Raw genomic sequence first — 20,000 nt, 5'->3', positions numbered from 1 at the left:
CAATTTGTTACCTTTGATTCGGGTTGTCACCGTTGATGTTGTCGAAAATGTTCGTCATCAGAGGGCCAGAAGCCCCCAGGAGGAGGAGGGGGGTACTGCCATATATGAGCTATATAGGTGTGTGCCGCTGTGAAGGGTATGGTTTTCAAGCAGTTTGCTCTAGGATAGGATACATAAATCAGAGCGTTTGTTTCTAGAATTGGATATAATTTTTCACGGAACTGACCAGTTGGTTGAAGATTTTATCTAGACTAAGGAAAGTTGATAAAACCAAAATTTTTGTATACTACTTCTCCACCGAAACAGCACCACAGTTTCTTTAGAAACTAACGCCTTCAAGTATAAATAGATCATTTTTTGAGAGAGAAACGATTGTGGTATAGGTTTTGCTTTGGCTAGACTGTGCTAGTGACCTCAGTAGTTTCTAAAAAGCAGTTACTCTAGGATAGGGAGGGTTTGGGGAGTTTACTCTTGTACGGGGTAGCAAAATTCACCTGAACTAGCTCTGGTTTAGGCTAAGGGTTCTAAGGTCCTAGCGGCACACCCCCCACCCAGAAATTCCTAAAGTACCGTTCCCGGGCCAGAAGCTAAATAACGCTTCTGTGTGTTAAGGGCTGACCAAGCGAATAAGTTGGCATATTTTTGTTTTACGAGGAAACATTTATCCAACCGACGTAAACTTGAAATCTGCATACTTTGCTTTCTACTCCCTCTTTCATCTGAAATGTGTCACGTGATTTTTAACGGCTAAAAACAATTGAAATATTTTATCGGAAAAGAGGATGGAAAAGTCATCTTATATCAAGATACCTTGCTGTAGTACTCCTACCGAGGCTTTATCACTCTGCCTTTTAATCATATGCCCATCTTAATGGCAACGGTAAATCAAAATTAAAAGAAAAAAAAAGGTCAAATCACATAGAGGTCACAATAAAAATGAACGATATCACATTGATAGGTATAATTATACGTTAATGGTAGTTTTAAGCAGTTTCAAGCAAAACTTTGTCGGAATGTTTTAGGGTAAACGTTCCCCCAATCTCAAAAACAAGCGTTATGACGTCTTCAGTCAAGAAATGTGATGTGACAGACAACTACGAGTGAAATGCATAATTTAAAATAAAAAGGTTAGGATGCAGAAAGTGGAAGTACTTTTAAATGTTCAAGCCTCGATATACTTAGGGAATTGTAAAATGATCTGAGAAATGGTCATACCAACGTTTCGTTCATGTTGCCTATGTCAAATAGGGACTTAATGCCAAAAAAAAATTGTCCCTTCGTTTCACCTAAATTACTCCACTATGTAACTTGATAGTAGTACAATGAAAGTAACCTTTTTATGAAGACGAGTAATAAACTATACTATATATATTGACTAGATCTCTGTTTCACATCATACAAACGAGGAACTTAAACCGGGGTACAACGCAGTTACGATCAACAGACGAAGATTTTGTGAAATATGATGAAAAGTTAAACAAATGGTAAAAATGCGTCCCCACGTCCCCGAGTCCCCACGTCCCCACGTCCCCGAGTCCCCGCGTCGCCACGTCCCCGGGTCCCCACGTCCCCACGTCCCCACGTCCCCGAGTCCCCACATCCCCACGTCCCCGAGTCCCCACGTCCCCACGTCCCCGAGTCCCCACGTCCCCGAGTCCCCACGTCCCAAGTCCCACGTCCCAGTCCCACGTCCCCGTCCCACTTTTAGTCACAGCCGAGACAGGAGCTGTGTAAATGCCCTGGGGTGGGGACGAAGAAAGAGGGCAAATGCAACCTGCCCCGGGATCGTCGCCTTCCAATAGGCGCTTGTATTCACAGGCTACTTTGTCTGTCAAGAATCAAGACATCTTAAATGATCTTTCATCGCATTTTACGCTCGCAAGATCTGTCTTGAACATCGCATCACTTGAATTTGCAACCCTTTGAACAATGTTTCATATAACTCCGCTTTCATGAATTTAAAAATTGTTAGGCTAGTTTTTAATGCGAAATGCGAAGTAGTCGTGTTTATGCAGTCTTCACGTCAGTGATTGTTTTGTGATATTAGTTCACCATGTCGCTTTTATATATTCATATGCTTACAAGTATAAATGAAGAAATACCTAAAATTGAGAAAACATACCTTTAAAAACATCCACAAGTTTTTCGAGTCCATGACGGACAAGCCAGTCTTTAACGAAGGCCTCGTCTTTTCCGATAAACTCTTCCATGTTAATTCGAAAACATGTGTCAAATGCCCGGGGGTTGCCCCAGGGTAGGCTAATGCCCAGCCCCCAGGCTGCGATAAAATTGCAAATGCCCCACCCCCGGGACTGACAAAATGCTGCGGTTGCCCAGGGGGGCGGGATGGGCACTGCTGGAACTGATTGATGCATAAAACGCAGACTGCAGACCAGGGGTAAAAATGCAGACTGAGGTTATAATTTAACTGTTGAAAAAACCCAGCCTAACTATAAATACGCCGTTGAATACTGGCTTAAAATGTTACAGTATATTACATGTATATACCAACCACAAATTACGCCATTAGCTACTATAGTTTGTTATACCGACCATAGTTAGTGGCTTAAAATGTTACAGTATGTATACTGTGAAAACAACATATGAAGCCGTTATCTAAACGGCCGGACTCCCGCCCCCCCACCCTCAGGTACGAGTGGGGCATTCACTTTTTATGATAGTGATGCTCGCTCCCTGGAGGCAAAAATGAAGAGTGAACTTCCCCTCCTCCTAATATTTGTTCCACACAAACATAATTATAGTTAACTTGCTATCTCCAAGTGTATGTACTGAGGGTTGACAAATATTGTTGTCAGCCATGAAGCTAATACATTGATTTCATTCAAGTTTCAATATTAAATTAGAAAAATATGCCTACCTTTCAGACTGTTGGCTACAACAGCTTTTCTTGGTCCATGGCCATACTGAACTTTGCAAAGCATCCCCTTGTTCCGAGACGAAGCAAAGTGACGATAATCAATGCAAATTTACCATGTGGCGGGAAAATTAAAGCCCCTAACCATGGAGTGACTCCCCGCTTATTTCCCCAGTACAGGATGCGGGGAGTGTGACTCCTGGTGTAGTCTCCGTTTACCAAGGAACCAAAATAGAGTGAGAATGAAGTGAAGGTCCCCGCATTACCCCGTTCATGCCTGAGGGGGTCTCATAATGAGTTAAGTCATTTGAAGTCAGGAGTAGGATTGTATTAATTGTATGGGTATTAATTGCTATAGCGGCCCTATGCCCCATTGGGGGCAATAAGGACTAATATATATATATATTAATTGCTACAAGACAATTTTATTATATTTATCCCAGTGATGTGTACTTCAAGGTTTACTTGTCACACATACCCACTCATTAATTTGCATGAAGCAGGAGTTTTTTTGTCAAGCTCCTGGCAACCATGGCCATATGAAAATACCCAGTAATTCCTTTCTTTTTCATTGGGTTGGCTGTGCACACATGAGAATACAATGTATAAAGAAAATCCAAATGATTAGGCCATCTTCCTAAAGCAAGATAACAAATCATTTTTAATGTTTTTTCATTTTAGAATGATAAGTAGATAATCTTCTTTTATTGGAACAGGTTCTCCGATAGTTGGTCAGATGTTTTTTAGGGCAACCTTGTTCACATCCTATTATCAGGTAAGTTCACTCTTTCCGTACGGCATCAAGATGGATCATGAAGTGGCAATTTTATCCTTGGTACATGTTTTCTTTTTCAAGTATTTCAGGCTTTTTGACAACTGTTTAGTTGTTTGATCACATTAACTGCTGTGGTCTTTCCCTAAAAAATATTAGTATTTTCATACTTGTTGCAATATATGACTTCCTTAATTTCTTTCCATCAGTTTCACCTCTTATGGGATGTAGAATGAATTCGAAATGAATAATATTATTATTATACACTGTAGCTCATAGTTGAGCAACATGCAGCACAAGCTTTAGTCCAGTTTAATCCAAGATTTTTGTCTGGCTTTCTTGCAACTGTTATTCCATTGACTATCTTTGGCTTAGAAAATAGTGTTTTGTTTTTGTTGGTTTTTGTTTTGTTGCCTTAGATAACTACCTTTTTTGCTGGGAAGAGTCGCCACGGTCAGCGACTCACTATTCCTGAATACTTTCTGAGTGGTATGTTTACAGGTTTTGTTGCTGCATTGGTTGAAGGTCCTATTGATTTGGTAAGATTTCAAACCATAATTATGGCCTGAAAGTATTATTTTATCCATTTATTGCATCATAATATCTCATCATTTTCTTGGGACCTGTCCTTGGTATTCCTGCCACAGGAATTTGCTTTGTTACCTAGATATAAATATGTTGAGGCTCCAAAGAAGCAGCATGAAACTTTAACTCACTAAGACCTGGGTGATCAAGCAGTCTTTGAATAGAGCTTACTGTGTGTGGGTTACACCAAATTCTACACATAGATCTACCATCTACAGCTTTTCATTGGTTAGCATTAATTTGAGTGATAGACATAAACTGTATCAGAAGGTGTATTTCCATTCATAACCTAAATAAAGTAATATTACTTGATTACATAAAATAATCCGTGTTCCCTGGATTTCAACAAGACTCCCACGAAACGCTGTGTTTTTAAACTGGGCTGTGAACATCAAAGAAAGAATTACAAGCATAAGGCCCCCGGGAAAATAATTTCCCAACATCATGAACAGCAACCGTAAGAAAGCTGTTGTTTTAACTGCTGTTGTTGGACATACATGTAACTGACAAGACCAAGTCCTACAACTAAAAGAAAGGAAAATGAGCTTCTGTTTTTTACAGTATATTTATTTTTGACATTACATCTGAGGTGACTGCTAACTTTGGGAAACTTGCTCATGTTTTCACACCATAGAAGACTTGCACAAGAGCATATGAGATGAGCATTTTTTGAGTAACATACAGTGCACAAACTCATTAACTTTGTTAGTACTTAAAAATAAGTTTACCACCAAGTCCAACCCTCCCGAACCTATACTTATCTGTGCTGACCAAATGTACATTTTTTAAATACACCATCTTAGTTGAGGCAAACATGGCCATATTTGTGTTAATCATTGACAATTGTGTTGTTTTATCCCTTTTTACAGTTTAAATCAAAAATGCAAATCCAGATAATAAGAGCTAAGTCTGGGGAACCAGTTATGTACAGAAACGTGTTCCATGCAGCTTACGTTATTGTTAAGAAGCATGGAATTAGAGGGGCATATCAAGGCCTGCCTGCTACATGGCTCAGGAATATTCCAGCCAATTCTGCTTTTTTTGGTGAGTTCAAGTATGCAGTCTTGACAGCCTTTTAACCACATTTCATTTTTTTTTACATATGCATTTCTGACAGTCCCCAATTCCTTAAATTAAGATCAATTCTTTTGGAACACCACAGTTTACACCAAAGGTCTTCTACTGTTTTCACCTTAAGGGTCAAATTTGAAATTTAGAAATGACTGGTGTTTGATTTCAGTTTACAGTGTCCCCAATCAGTGCTCCAGCGCTAGTCTTAGAACAACTAGACACTTAATAACTAAAGTTCCTTTCCTTTACATTAGTTTTGGTTTCTTCTTTTAGGTTTTTATGAACTTAGTAGAACATTGGCGACACCAGAGGGTGGAACAGTTCAGGATCTCTCCCCCTTTGCATTATTAGCGTCAGGCGGCACAGGTGGCTTCCTTTATTGGTTCCTTACATATCCAACAGATGTCATTAAGTCATCTATGCAAGCTGATGACTCCATAGTAGAAAAGAGACGCTTTAAAAGCATAAAAGATTGCATAAGGCAACTTTACCACGAAGGTGGATGGAAAAGGTTCTACACTGGCTTCACACCCTGTTTATTACGATCTATTCCTGCAAATGCAACTTTGTTTTTTGTAGTTGAAACAATGAGGAAGTATTTACCTCTTTGAGTAGTAAGAATAACTTGAATGCATTTTAAAATTAGAAATTATTACCTGTAATTAGTAAAAGTACTGGTAATTACTAATACTGTCAATCACAAGAACTTTATTTGAAAAAGGTTTATGACTTGGAACATAGTAAAATCACTCAACACATAGTTAATAGAGCGGAATGGTTATGAAACCCCACAAAAATTTCTTTGTTGTAGGTTTTTGTTCTCTTTCTTGGCCTTGACCATGCACAAACACAATGGTTGTTTCCTCTGTAATGAGGAACTAACCAATAGAAACGTGTTGGTTATGTAATTCATGCATAGTGTATGAGCACAAAACAAAAGATTGTGCACGGTCGTGGACTTTCCAACCTAAATCTTGGCATCTTTGTTTGCTCTTTTGATGTTTGCCGAGCTTCAAAACCAGTCCCCTCTATTAACTATGCTCAACAATAATATGTCAGCTGAAGGTCTCAGCCTTGATCAGTCCAAATGGACTGATGTGTAATAACATACAGTAGCAGTCACTTAGCCAAAGAACTGTCAGAATATTTTAACTGCAATATGTTTCATTGAGTGTCTAACATTCTGAGTCATAAACCTTTTTTGCTTTTAATTGTTGTTTAGTCCCTTCAGGATGCTACTGTACTAAGTGACCCATGCAGAATGTCCCATGCACACTTAGGGGGCGTTTGATTGACCCTATTCCGGAATAAGAATACACAGAGTGATGATTTAAAACACTATGTGTGGCGTTTTGCAGCAACAAGGATAATAAAGCTATGTTTAAAATAGCATTTTAGCAGGCGTTTGACAATATTAATATGAATCTCCGCAAAAACAAAAGATTTCTAACTTCTATTCCATGTATTCCTATTCCGGAATACGGTCAATCGAACGTGCCGTTATAGTAATAATAATCATTTACGCCTTATAGTAAAACTTTTCATTTCCAGTAGAGAGGTGAAAAAGATTATATTCACCTATCCATACCAAAATGCTAATAAATACAATGCAAAAACTGTTTTCAAGTCTTGCAAGTATTTATAATTATCATAATTTGTGATCACAAGCGAGACCCTAATTTAACACATTACCGATGCTTAAAATGACTTTAAAGTTCACAACACATTTTCAAGACTCCATTTTTGAAGTCTCAGTTTCATAAGAAATAATTTTTCAAGCATTTTTGATGGTGAAAGTGAATCATTTTCTGAAAAAAGGGTATCAGACAGTATGAATTTAGCTATTCCAAAAGTACCGCTGGTAATTCTACAAGCCTTCAGGACTGGATACAAAGCAGTAAAACAGACCAGTCAGTGAAACTAGGTATGAAATGCAGACTAACAACAAAACGGTCTTTTTTTAACTTCCTGTCTAGTGGAAAATGTATAGAACACTAAATTTTCAATGTTATTCTTTAATACCATAGTGACACGCACCTACTTTCCTGAGAATCCCAGTCTGCATTTTATTATTGAGTGGTAAAAAGCCATTAAGGACAAAGCACTGTAACTTGGCTTTAACCAGTCAGATATCCAACAAATCAAGAAAACATTCACTTTCTGTAGAAAAATCTCAACCTGAGCGACATTATTTTGGCTTGTCATAAAAGGTCAGACATAGTGGCGCAAAGCAAGGTTAAATGCCCACCTTCAACCAACATGCATTGCGTACTGTGGAACTGAACTTACATAGATTATGTATGAAAATCCTGCCAAAGCTGAAAATCATTCAATGGTATCGCTACGATGAGCAATGCAAATTTCCATAACAAAAACAAACTGTCAAGAAGCCTGTTGGTTGAAGGTAGCTTTTAAGTGAACCAGTGAGAAAGCTGCAAAGGCATAATTTACACCTTTCTGCTTCAAAAGCATATCAAAATGAATGAGAAATTCAATAGCGAAATTTTAACTTCATTTCAATCAACCGATGAAACAAAATACCTACGAATGCCTATACCTTGTTTTGCAGTTAATTAAGGTAAGATAAGGTAAGGGCTATGTCACTATCTTTTTAAAACTACACTGTACACTGTACATGCTTGTGTGAGAGTCAGTCAAATTAAGAATGTAAAAATAATAACTATAATAATAATAATTATTAATCATTATTATAGTTTAGTTTAGTTTAATTATTCGCCACAATTCATGGAGTGGCAGGGGAGAGGAACAGAACTTTCGTCCCAATTGACACCTAACCCCTATATCCATAGATCAGGCCACAACACCGGGAGCTCCATGCCCTACTATATTATAGTGATAATAAAAAAAAAAAAATTAATTTACCGTAAATAAAAACAACACTACATGTATATTGAATGGTGGCTTGAAGAAGAATGGTCTTTTAAATCTCTGGGAGGCCTTGGAACTATTATATCCATCTTTCAGGGTTGATACACACGAAGAACTTGATCAATATTTTTTCTGCATACTGGACACACTGTAGTGGTTCTTTTAAGTTCATTAGCACACCTCAAGCAGAAACCCAAATGACCACATGGAATCAGCACGCTGTCACTCTTCTTTTCCATACAAATGATACAATCTCCTTGGACCTCTGGAGATTTAGGAGCAAAACATAATGTGTTAGAATAACAAAATTACCAAAAAATTTAATATTGAAAAATAGAGCATTTTCAAATTCTCATGGCTGGACTGGATCTAGCATGAAATGGAGGCTAATGCAGGCAAATCTCTTCAAATGGAAATTAATTTGCCTGCATTAGCCTCCATTTCATGCTAAATCCAGTCCAGCTGTGAGAATATGAAACTGGCCAACTGTCAGTCAGGAACCATATTACCTTTTATTTCACAAAAGTTGGATTTTAGAGCCATGGGGGTGAAGTTGTTCAGGAAAGTTCACAGGCATTATTTTTTCCCATGGCTGACCTAGTAAGAGGGTCGTGTATTCCTGAGATAAATACATCTTACTTGATAGTTTAACATACAATATGTGCAGATATTTTGCCAGTTGTGTAATATTTTTCCGAGTGCTGCAGGGGCAAGGATCAATATCGAATAAGAACTTTAATTAATATTCCACTACAAAAAAGGTGTTATTTGGTAAGAGTGTTTTTAAAAAATGCATCATCTTTCTCTCAAGGTGCAGGTGAACGATGTAAACAGCACAAAAAGCCAGCGAAATATCCTTTATTTGATTGGATACACAAAATGATGTGTGACAAGCAATGACAAGCTAAATTCTCAGGCTTTGCATCGTGTTGAAAACAATTTCTTTCATTGAAAAACTCCCGTTCCATGCGTATTTGCTCTGTTCTAAACCGGTCAAACCGGGTCACTACAGTGCATTACTGTCTCATATTTTGTGCGTTCTCTTGACCAAATAATATGGTAAAATGGCATAATAGTGGAATTTAACAAATAGAAAGTGGTTCAGCAATGTTTGTACTCTTATCGACAACGATATTCGTCATCAGAGTGGTCAAAATGTTGTGCGCCTTGTGAGTCCACAACAAATTTTGACCACTGTGATGACGAGTATCGTTGTCGATAAGAGTACAGACAACACTGAACCACTTTCGATTTGTTTTTTACCACCGTGACAACATTTAATGCTAAAGAAAATTTCTATTTCAGAGCGTGACCGAGAAAGAGCAAGCGTAGTCTATAACTTTCTCGTAATCTGATTGGTTTATTTCCCAAAATAAGCGTTCCTGATTGGCTATTACAGTGCGTGACACATTGATGTGAGCAGCATATGTCTAGACTCTTATAAAAAACGGCAAATTAGCCAATCAGATTGCGAGATTACCAGCAATTGTGGTAAAAAATTAATATCACACAACGCTCTGCATTGAAAGAATGTTTGCTCTTGCACGCTAGCTAATATAGATCATTTATCTATTTGATTCTTAGATTAAGGGAGAATATAGACAAGATCTAAGAAAATTTACTGAGTAGTTAAATATCTACTTTCAAGGATTGCATATGCACTGGTCTTCAACATTATATTAATTTTATTTGTGAAGGTTCAGAAAAATGAAAGGTGGGCTACCTGTTTGGCGCAAGCTTGCTGAACCCTGAGGCTCAGTTACTCTGTTATTGCTATTTCCATTTGACGTCCGTTTAGCAAACACTGGTGGAAAGTCGGAGAAAGTGCTACACACAATTTGAAGTAAAGATGCAATATCAGAAGATTCCTACATGTAAAAAAAGAAACTAAAAGGTTAGCATGTTGAGCAAATACTATAATTGTATGAAAATTTGATGGCAACCTTTTGTGATTCATGAAAAGATGACAACCACTGGTTAAAGTGCCTATGAAGTAAAAAATAATTTATGCCTATTTGAAAGAGTTTTCAAAATAATGAATAATGGCCTTTACAGTTTTGAAGTATCTTTTTTTTGTTTCAGAGATATTTGAGTTTTTGTGTTATGCAAACTAGCAAATTGATGACGTCATCAGTGGTTCCGCTAGAAGATGGATCACAAAATCAAGAATATCTCTCAAAGTGTACCAGCGATATGATTCAAACTTGGCATGAGTAATAACCCTTAATTAATTAAGTAAGGTGCAAGGTGGTGCAGAGTATGATGTAACCATGGCAACACTTTTGGCTCCAGTCCATTTTGGTTGCAAGTGAAGTTTTTCAATTTCCTCTCAAATCAAGCAAGACAGACAGTCCTGCTCAAAACACACATAGAGCCCATGTTGCTGTAGATCTCGTAATCAACTCATTGAGTGTAAATGATGTTTGGTTAAGACATTAAAAGTGGAAACACCAGTTCTGCACAACCTTGATCTGGAAGCAAAATGGTGGTCATGGCAACTGTACAGTGGTTTATTAAAATACAATAAAAAACGTTCTCTGGCTAAAAATTTTGAAAAAGAATATAAGATTTCGGCTGTCGATCTACAGCCTTCCACGGATAAAACGTTGAATGTAAATTAGTGAAATATATACGGAAAAGGCGAGATAAAAATGATAAAAAGAACAGAGTAAAGGTATGAAAAATGGTGGCTATTGTTTAAAAAGAATTTTATACTGATTAGGAATCGGCTTAAAGTTATTGTCAGCATGCTTGGTAGAAGGGGTGTGCCAGGCCTCTAGAGTTTTCCTAACACAAGCCTTAATTGTACAGTGGTTGTCATTTTATGTGCTGACTGATAAACATTAATTAGTGCCAAGTTTGAAGAGAACTGCGGTAATATTTCCACGGATATTTTAGATTTTGTGATTTGTTTCCCCCTTGGAACCACTGATGATGTCATCAGTTTTAACACAAAAACCTTAATACCTCTCCAATGATATGAGATATTTTAAAAATGAGAACACCATGTTTCCTTTCTTCAAAAGATCTTTCAAATAAGCCTTAGTTATTTTTTGTTTCATAGGCACTTAAATGAATAATTTTAATTAATTATTCAAATCGAAAACATCACTTGTGAGACGCTTGTTTGTTTGCTTAACTACATGTACTTGAAAAATGAGGTCATTTCTTTTTATAATATTATCATGCATGACATAATCATTTCAATTTCTGAAGCCAAGGCCAGGAAAGGAACCCATAATAATTAGCTAGGTTAGATAATGAATTATTAACTTGCAAAATATTTAAATTATTAATCAAATTAATAACCTGTTACTAACTGAGCATAAGGGCTGCACTGGGGAATGTTGGACTGAGGTTGTGACAGCGCTTGGTTGCTAGCAAGTGAGGTTAGTAGGTTGTTTAATTATATGTTATTATACTGTTAATGTCGCAGTTCCCATGGGTATTTATGGTTAAGACACACTACAATAGAAAAACGCAAGAGACAATGTTGGCGTAAAAGGGGGGGACACCGCTCCACGATCGACGTGACAGATGACTTCCGTAGCGTGACTACATGTTTTGTTTATTTTATTTTTGAATGGGGACCAAGGAGAAAATTGTTGAAATGAGGTGCATAAAAATCTTGATTCATGCAATTAATATGGTCATGTACAGTACCTTTTTTTCTCAATTGCAGACCGCATTATGCGAGTTTTTTGTACTTATTGTATGCTTTACAAATCTTTCTGTTCACTGTTATCTTAATAATTAACCTATTGACTCCTAGGAATGGGACTTGAACACTCTTCAAAAAAGAATGTTGAATGAGAATCACATATTTCCTATTTAGATAATGATAAGCTAGAGCACTTGATCTTACTAAATTAATATAATAGAGAACTTTTAAGGTTTGAATTATAGGTTAACGACAAAACACAAGAATTTCGAATAATAATTTCCTCCAAGACACAGCAGAGAATGCTACTCTGGAATAAGAGCAAAGAACAAAAAATTGAGTAAATTGCATCCTCTACCCGCCAGCATGACATTCATTCTCTTAGTCCTTGAGAAAAAATTACTTAAAAGAAAAAAACTACTGCAGGCCATGTGATAGCTTTTGTAACTGTTGTCTATGTGCATTTGCAAGCGGTTTCCTACGAAGACTGTACTCTTTTTAAATTAAAGTTTCAAACAATGGCTGGATTACATACACAAGACCAGTTGTGAAGATATGGATGATACACTTTTCCACTGGTGTCAAGATGCTTCGATGGATGTAATACCATTGTGTTGGTTGGTCTCACGTACACCAAAGGAGCAACAAACGGGTGATCCTCTTGTAATAACACACATACTGGTATATTGTATCCTGCACCTGCCACAAACAAGTAAGATGACAATACCACACATAAAGCAATAATACTTAAATATGCATTCTAGTTGCCATCAAGCACAACCGTTACTACGTGTACATCATTATAAGATAGATTTTTCCCCGCTAATTTTAAACTAAAAAATCAATTTCTTTGAGCTTCGGTCACTGATTAGGAAAAAAAAGATTGGTTCACAAGACCTGTCCAGGACCCTAAACAGCAGTCCGACCGTAAGTGAGATGGGGGAGGTACAAGTTTCTGGTGATCTGGATGAGGCTGACCAGGTCACATGTCATGTGCCACCATGACCTGATCAATTTCATTGTGATTGAGACTCTAGCAGAGTTGAAAGCTCAGTTTTTAACATGTACATACATGTACTCCTTATTACTGAAGGTGGTTTTAAGAAATGTATAATTTTCATATTAACATTCATCATCAAAAACAATGCTAGTCTAATGTTATACCTGTCATTAAAAGTGCTGTTTCTCATATAAAATAAAAAACAATGAACAGAAATTTTGAATTGTGAAAGAAGAGGACAATGGGAGAACAGAGTCCAGCTGGGCAAATAGAATGGCTAAATTATTCTCGGCCCACATTGATTGCCCAATGCCTTGATCCCATGTTCTTTCCTTCCCACATGATCATAATAAAATTATTGGAAACTGATAATAAGTCCAGATGTATCTTCAAAATATGTACCTCGAATATAAACTAGAATTGTTCCATCCAAGACAAATAACTCCCTTTGTTGTCCATCTTCATAAGCTGTTAAGGAAAATAACAGCATTAGGAAACAATATTATTATTATTGTTTTCTAAGTTCTCACACAGAATCACACAAGTGCTAAGTACCCGCCCGGTAATCCTCTTCAGTCAAGTTATTGTTACAGTAATTAAAATTACAAATCAAAATTAGACTAAACTGTTTAATCAGTAATTCCCTCTAAAAGAAGAAGGCTAGTTTTAAGGCTCATGTCTAAAATCAGACATTTACAATACACATGTATCTTGCAAGCAGTCACTAGGTTTGTTCCAGGGATAAGGGTTGATGGGTTTTAAGGGGCATGAAGTGATACACGAGGGTTAGGGAGGCAAGGGGTAGGGGTAAGTGTTATGTCTTTCTTACCAAATGTTGGATGTTATTGCTAGTAGACAAAATTGTAAGCTCGAGACTTCAAAAAAGATCTAGTTAACTCATTTTGTGATGCGGTCAGAACATCAACTTAATTTTACAGTGGCCCATTACAGGGACACACCTTTCCCATTAATCCAGCCAGCATGAATTTTATGCCCCAATTACCCTGCACATTTAATAGGTTTTTGTTTGATCTTGAAAATAAATCCCCAGGGTGATACAGGGGTCAATCCCAGGGAAAGCCAATGATAAGTGCATAACACATAATTAGTCCCAAGCAAGGCTGCCCTTGAAAAAGGAGAAGCAACTCCTTAGAATGAGTAAAAAGAGCAATAAAGTGCCACTTTCTGTCGAGCTCATTTGTGTGGCTAACACTGGCTCATTGCACTTAGGGCGTGGTGACGTTATCATGCTTCCCACGAGCCCCGGCCAGGGAAAGGGGGGGGGGGGGGAATAAACAAGACTAACGCTGTAATTAACCTTGCTTGAGCTGGTATCGGGGTACCTGCAGGATACTATGTTTTACTTACTGTACTCTTGAAACTCTGGTCGTAGATTCTCTCCAACACTTTTCAGTACATGTTCGACATCTTCGATAAACCATTCAAAATTCTACCAAAAAGATAAACTATAAACTTTAAGATATAAGTACTTATATGGATTGCTAACTACTATACTTGAAAAATCGATTGTAAGTTTAACTATTTTCTTGTACTGTTGGGCCACCAAGGACATGTCTACTCACAACACAACCGCACATGTTAGCGTTTGATAAATATAAATTAATATTTACGTGTTATTTTATAATATATATTTGAGCCCTACAACAGGAGATTAATATGCGTATATATCTGAGCGCAACTGTCTTGTACTTCCGGCTTTTTTCAAACAGCAACCGGTCAGTGTGAAACGCAGACTGCAGACTGAAGACCAGGGGTAAAATGCAGACTGAGGTTATAATTTAACTGTTGAAAAAGCCCAAACCCATTAGAAATGCTAACAGTTAAGCCTAAATGTTGTTTTAGGCCTAAGGTTATGCACCTATCAATGTAAACCCCGTGGGGGGGAGTGCGGGCAAGGGGTGGTGATTTGACGGCGAAATCCATCTCATCATCTTTGATTGAGTACCTTTGCTCGGGGGTCGGGACATTTAATTTTTTTCGGCAGAGAGACTGGGACCAAGATAAAGCGTGGTTAACTGGCATCGTCTTTCCTGGCTTTGGAATGGCGTGGGTTTCGTAGAAGGTGAGTTTTTTTATTGATGTTTATCTGCTACTTCATAGGCCATCTAGTCCTGGGTGGGGATTTCTAACTACATTTTGATGAACGTATGCTGCCCCACCTTTGGGAAATAGACCTTTTCGGCTTGTACATTTTGTTTTCCCAATACAGATCATGTGATAATACTCAGGAGGCTTGGTCCTTTGTTTTGTTCATTAAAAAGAGTGCATGCAAGCATATTCATGCTTGCATGCCCTCATTTTAATGAACAAAAGAAAAGACCAAACCTCCCGAGTATTATCACATGATCTGTATTGGGAAAACAAAATGTACAAGCCAAAAAGGTCTATTGACCAGAATTTTTGCTCCTTGGTCAAATCCCCACCCCGTGCTCGCACTCCCCCCCCCCCCCCCTCCCCTCCCACAGGGTTTACATTGATAGGTGCATTAGCATTTCTGAGGGGTTTGGGCTTTTTCAACAGTTACGTTATAACCTAAGTCTGCATTTTAACCCCGGCCCCGAGTCTGCGTTTTACACTGACCGAAACAGCAACAGACGAATAAACCGTTAAAAGGCAGTAATACTTTCTAAAAATATTAGTTTTTTCGCAGAAAATGCCTCACCTTCGCTTTCTTCCGTAGTGTTGACTTCCACGCGACCGCCATTAAAGTTATCAGACATTACATTGTATTATGCCCAGGACAATCCGCTCCCTGAGAACGCCAGTTGTTTGTTTATGTAATTTTTTTGTTTGCTTGCGTGCGGTGCCTACTACTCGGATTTTCAATGGACAGGATTTTTAGCGCGGTTTAAAACTATGCGAAGAAAGCAGAACTTTGCAAGTGCTCCTGGAATCCAAAAACAAACCTTCAATATAGTTGCGTTGTTTTTATACATTACGTCAGTGTAAATTAGGTGCATGATGGGTAATTGTCTTGTGTTTTTCCCTCGTATTGCAATAAAAACACAGTGGAAGCAAGGAGTTCAACAAACATCATACGTAGCTTTGAAATTTAAAGCTTTTTACAAAAATTTTATTGTCCATAACTTATCTTTGAAACATGGATGGTTACCCCCAATTTGGATTTCAATGACACTTGTTACAGTCAAACCAAGTGAAGCATACCCCTCCAGATTACATTAATAGATTGATTATTTGAATATTGAACCCGCTAGTCACTTCAAGAATGCAATAATGAATTGATTATTTGAATAGTGAACTCACTAGTCATTTCAAAAGTCAATAGTAACTTGATTTTTTTTAACATTTAACCCATTAGCCGTATTCTTGGAACGAGTAGTGAGTTCAATTAATTATCTGATAATCAATTCATTATTGCATTCTTGAAACGACTAGCAGGTTCAATATTCAAATAATCAACTCATTAATGTAATCTTGAGGGGTACGCTTCACGTGGTTTGACTGTAAGCCTGCTTTTCCCACACATAATTTCAGTAAACTGCACAAAAATACCCTTGAATTAGTAGGCACCATCCTTGATAGGCTTTCCAGCTACGCAAATGTCTTTTTTGCCTTTGTGGGCTAAAGGGACTCTTTCAAAATCAAAACATGCAGCAGCTTGAACACCACCAGTCTCATGCATGCCCCCCCCCCTCCCCCCCAAGGTCACATTAATTTTTATGAGTGTCTACTAATTTTTTTGCCATTTCGTGAAATTATTCTCAAGAGGTAGTTATTTCAATTGTAATATTGTAAAAGATCAGCTTCATACACGGACCTCTGGTGTTAGGGTCACATTTACCCATTAAAAATTCTGGATAATGCCTTATTTATCTCACAGGTACTATCATGCAGCCATGTGTATCTGGGCAACAGGGGGCCCCAGGGCAAAGTTACCCATGGTAACCATTAAATCTGTGTGACAATGGCATAGTTGGAGAAAGTGGGAAGGTCTTTAATGATAGCTTAACCATCTGAGATAAGTTGCACAAGTTAGTAGTAATTCAACACTATAACGTTCACTTCAAAGTCTTGAACACATTTAAGGAAAGTAAGAGCTCTCATCATAAAACCAATAACTTTTATTAATCCTGCTGATGGCTTATCATGGAGCACTATCATGGAGAACATGGTTTAAGTTATTAATAATTTTTATTTAATACTTTAAGAATAAATGATCCATCTGATAAATTCTAGGACAAGTCATTATTTTGTTAATAATCACCTCCATTGCAAATAACTTATACATGTAAATAACAAAAGAGTTGTTACTGCCAAGAGATAGTTACAGTATAACAACAATCCTGGAGAAATTTTGACCACCATGATAATTAATATGAGACAAAATGGATGTGGTGAGGTAAGTATCTTGGATGCAGTTGAGCCAGGTTCAAATTTTGCCAATGGATTTGTTTTCATGATGACTCCTGCATTCAACTCAACCCCACCTAGAAAATGGTCACTCCTTCTATTAACAAAAGCATTTAACATTATTTTTTTCCAATAACCAAAGTTGCCATAGAACACCTTAAATTGCTTGTCATTTAAATAAATTTACAGAATACAATTAATTAAATACTTTAAGACCACTAAACAGCAAAGGAAATTTATACAAGCTGGTCAAAAGTACTGAACTTGCATCAGGTATGTCTGTATTGTCCATCAATACCAATAATACCACTCAAATAAATTACTGAAAGCTTCTATACACTTTAAATTAGAGCATCATAACACTGATCAATATTATACTCTTCTTATAAGATACATTACAAAATAATTTTATTTATGCACACCATACTGAAGAAAAGTTCTTAAGTTGGTTCCACTTCATCAAAATACACGGTCGTGACTACAACTCCATCTTACCACAAATCCAACCTGTCTAACTTTCTGTAAACCCCTCTAAAATGGAAAGAATTAACACACACACCCACTTGAAAACACCTTGCAAAGATTAGCATATCCACTCCTTTACACAAAGCATTAATAATGACAGTTTTTAAGTTGCAAATGTGGTGCTTACTCAAAGCAGTCTTCTTAGGCTCCACTAAGTTGTTATAATTATATCCTTACTTGTAACTGAAATCTTTAGTTAAGAACCAGATGAATATGACTTTTTTCCACTGCCATAGTTGATTCTTAGGGCACTTTCCTTTTTTCGGAACTGACAGGCCAGACCCGTCAGTTTGCAAAGAAAATGCAACAATTTGAAGGAACACTTGCATGATAATCCCTCACATTCTTCTGGAAGAGTATATAATTATCATCCTCAAAGTGTTACTTTGAATGCTTTGTAAAGTTTGTCCTTCCAAATGCCTTGTCTGGCCAGTCAGTTCTGTCAAATGAACAGCATCCTTAGATTTCTGGTGACTGGTGCAGTGAAGCAGAATGGATTTATGAGGTTCATTTGGATAATTTTTGAATAAAGCTGCACTTCATTGTCAGGATCATTGAAAATGACTCCACTTATAATTGCACTTGTGATCCTAAAATTAATAATGCACTATTCATTTTGAACCCTGTGCTTAACCCTTTGATGTCTAAACCGGCCAGACTTAGTATTTTACTCTGTCTAATACCAGACGATTTTACTCTTCAATGGGGAACCCCCAAGAGACAATGGGTTAACCACTCACTGAAAAACCATGTCCCATGTCCCATGTCCAAAACCATGTCCCCAAAGTGTTAACACTTTGACACCTAAACCGGCCTTAACGGCCTGGGGAACCCCAAAGAGTCAATGGGTTAACTAATAATTTTATCTTTAATTGTTTGTATTTGATGAGTCACTTTGTGAGTGTTATTTAACCAAGGAATTAAATTGAGTAAAATTATAATGTTAATAATACTTAACGCATATTTTTCCTTAACAATAACCATACTGTAATTGATTACAAGAGTTTGCCGAGTACAACAATCCTTGCTACTTTTAGCTGAGCACATTGCCACCATCGTACTTGACAGTGAACCTGTCCCTGGGGTGATTAAACTACTGATCAACAGCTGGTTCTCCCACTTGCTTCCACCTGTGTACAGGTTTTTAAACAAAGGACAATACACTGTTTAACTCAAGCCAGCCCTTCACATGCATGAACTACCGTCTCCTTTGGCTCCAAAACAGATCCAGAGTCTTTGGCAATATACATGTACTCCTATTCAGGACTTTGGGCTCTCTCATTATCACCTTGCTTCTGTCGACTGATATTCTTCTTCTCAGCCCCTAACATGAAGACGTCATCACTAGCTTCACATTGGTCCTGAATTATGTTGCCACCTGGTAATGAATCTTCCGTACTATAATAGGACCAGTTAAAGAGCAACTCTCTGTCGGAAATCTCAGTTCCATCCAGTTCTGTGACCATACTGTTGCTTCTAAGACTGGATGCCCCTTCAATTCCTGAATCCTCGTCACTTTCTGACGGACCAAACAAGCTAAAGCTATGAGACCTTGTAGGGAGCACATCGCTGTTTTCAATGTCTCCATCAAACACATTGTCAGGACTACTGCTGGCCCGAATTTTAGTTGGGTAGGACTCCAGCTTGACTCTCTCTTTGCTAGATATAGGCACCTTGTCAAGGACCAAGTCTCTACCTTTGAAGTAGGATAACACAACTACCCTGAAAGGTTTCACTCTAGCAAATGGGTTCTCAGAAACAGACAGGTACTTTAAATGTGAAAATGAGCGCAATTTTGAAATTTCATGAATAGTTTGAATTTGGTTGTTTGTTATGTTAAGTTCAATGAGCCCTGTTAGGCAGTCCAGGCCAGTGACTGTTTCAAGGTTATTATGACTGACAACAAGAGCCTTGAGGTGCGGAAGTCCTTCAGGCATACCAGTTACAAAATGGATGTTGTTGTGTGACAAATTCAAATACTCAAGGCTTGGACAGCATAACTGTTGCAAATCCAAATGAACAAATTCGTTGTGGCTCACGTCCAAATTTTGCAAAACTGGCAGAAGTTTGAGGGAGGTATCAAATGCAGCCAGCTTGTTGTGTGTCAAGACAAGATGGGTAAGCTGATGCCAAGGTTGAACAACCACTCGATTCTGCACAAGCTTAGTGGTTGTGAGACCCCTCCAAGACTCCACACTTCCCTTGACTTTAGGTCCTATGCGTTTCTCCG

At 37.7% G+C, this 20,000-nt stretch overlaps 3 protein-coding genes across 3 annotated transcripts in view; 1 reads left to right on the top strand and 2 right to left on the bottom strand.

Annotated features, from left to right (window-relative positions):
• Nucleotides 1-6,924, top strand: part of LOC138026255 (mitochondrial substrate carrier family protein G-like) — an 8,021-nt gene extending 1,097 nt beyond the window's left edge. The window contains exons 2-5 of the mRNA XM_068873522.1: nt 3,592-3,650; nt 4,067-4,186; nt 5,102-5,276; nt 5,577-6,924. Coding sequence (XP_068729623.1) covers nt 3,592-3,650; nt 4,067-4,186; nt 5,102-5,276; nt 5,577-5,914 — 692 coding nt within the window. The 3' untranslated portion in view covers nt 5,915-6,924. The remainder of the gene's footprint in view (nt 1-3,591; nt 3,651-4,066; nt 4,187-5,101; nt 5,277-5,576) is intronic.
• LOC138026256 (tumor susceptibility gene 101 protein-like) lies at nt 4,782-15,796 on the bottom strand. Its single transcript, XM_068873525.1, has 6 exons — nt 15,537-15,796; nt 14,222-14,303; nt 13,256-13,321; nt 12,389-12,552; nt 9,916-10,060; nt 4,782-8,457 (listed from the first exon to the last, which is right to left on the bottom strand). Exons 1-6 carry the CDS (start codon nt 15,576-15,578, stop codon nt 8,285-8,287), a joined length of 672 nt encoding a protein of 223 aa, XP_068729626.1. The 5' UTR covers nt 15,579-15,796; the 3' UTR covers nt 4,782-8,284.
• Nucleotides 15,797-16,941: 1,145 nt separating this feature from the next.
• Nucleotides 16,942-20,000, bottom strand: part of LOC138025918 (nischarin-like) — a 4,052-nt gene continuing 993 nt past the window's right edge. The window contains exon 1 of the mRNA XM_068873056.1: nt 16,942-20,000. This exon is cut by the window's right edge and continues 993 nt beyond it. Within this exon, the coding sequence (XP_068729157.1) occupies nt 19,027-20,000 (974 nt within the window). The 3' untranslated portion in view covers nt 16,942-19,026.

The sequence above is a fragment of the Montipora capricornis genome, chromosome 12, assembly GCF_036669925.1.
Source record: "Montipora capricornis isolate CH-2021 chromosome 12, ASM3666992v2, whole genome shotgun sequence".
NCBI classification, from domain to species: domain Eukaryota; kingdom Metazoa; phylum Cnidaria; class Anthozoa; order Scleractinia; family Acroporidae; genus Montipora; species Montipora capricornis.
Note: the sequence above shows the minus strand (reverse complement) of the source record. Positions and strands in the feature narration are given on the sequence as shown.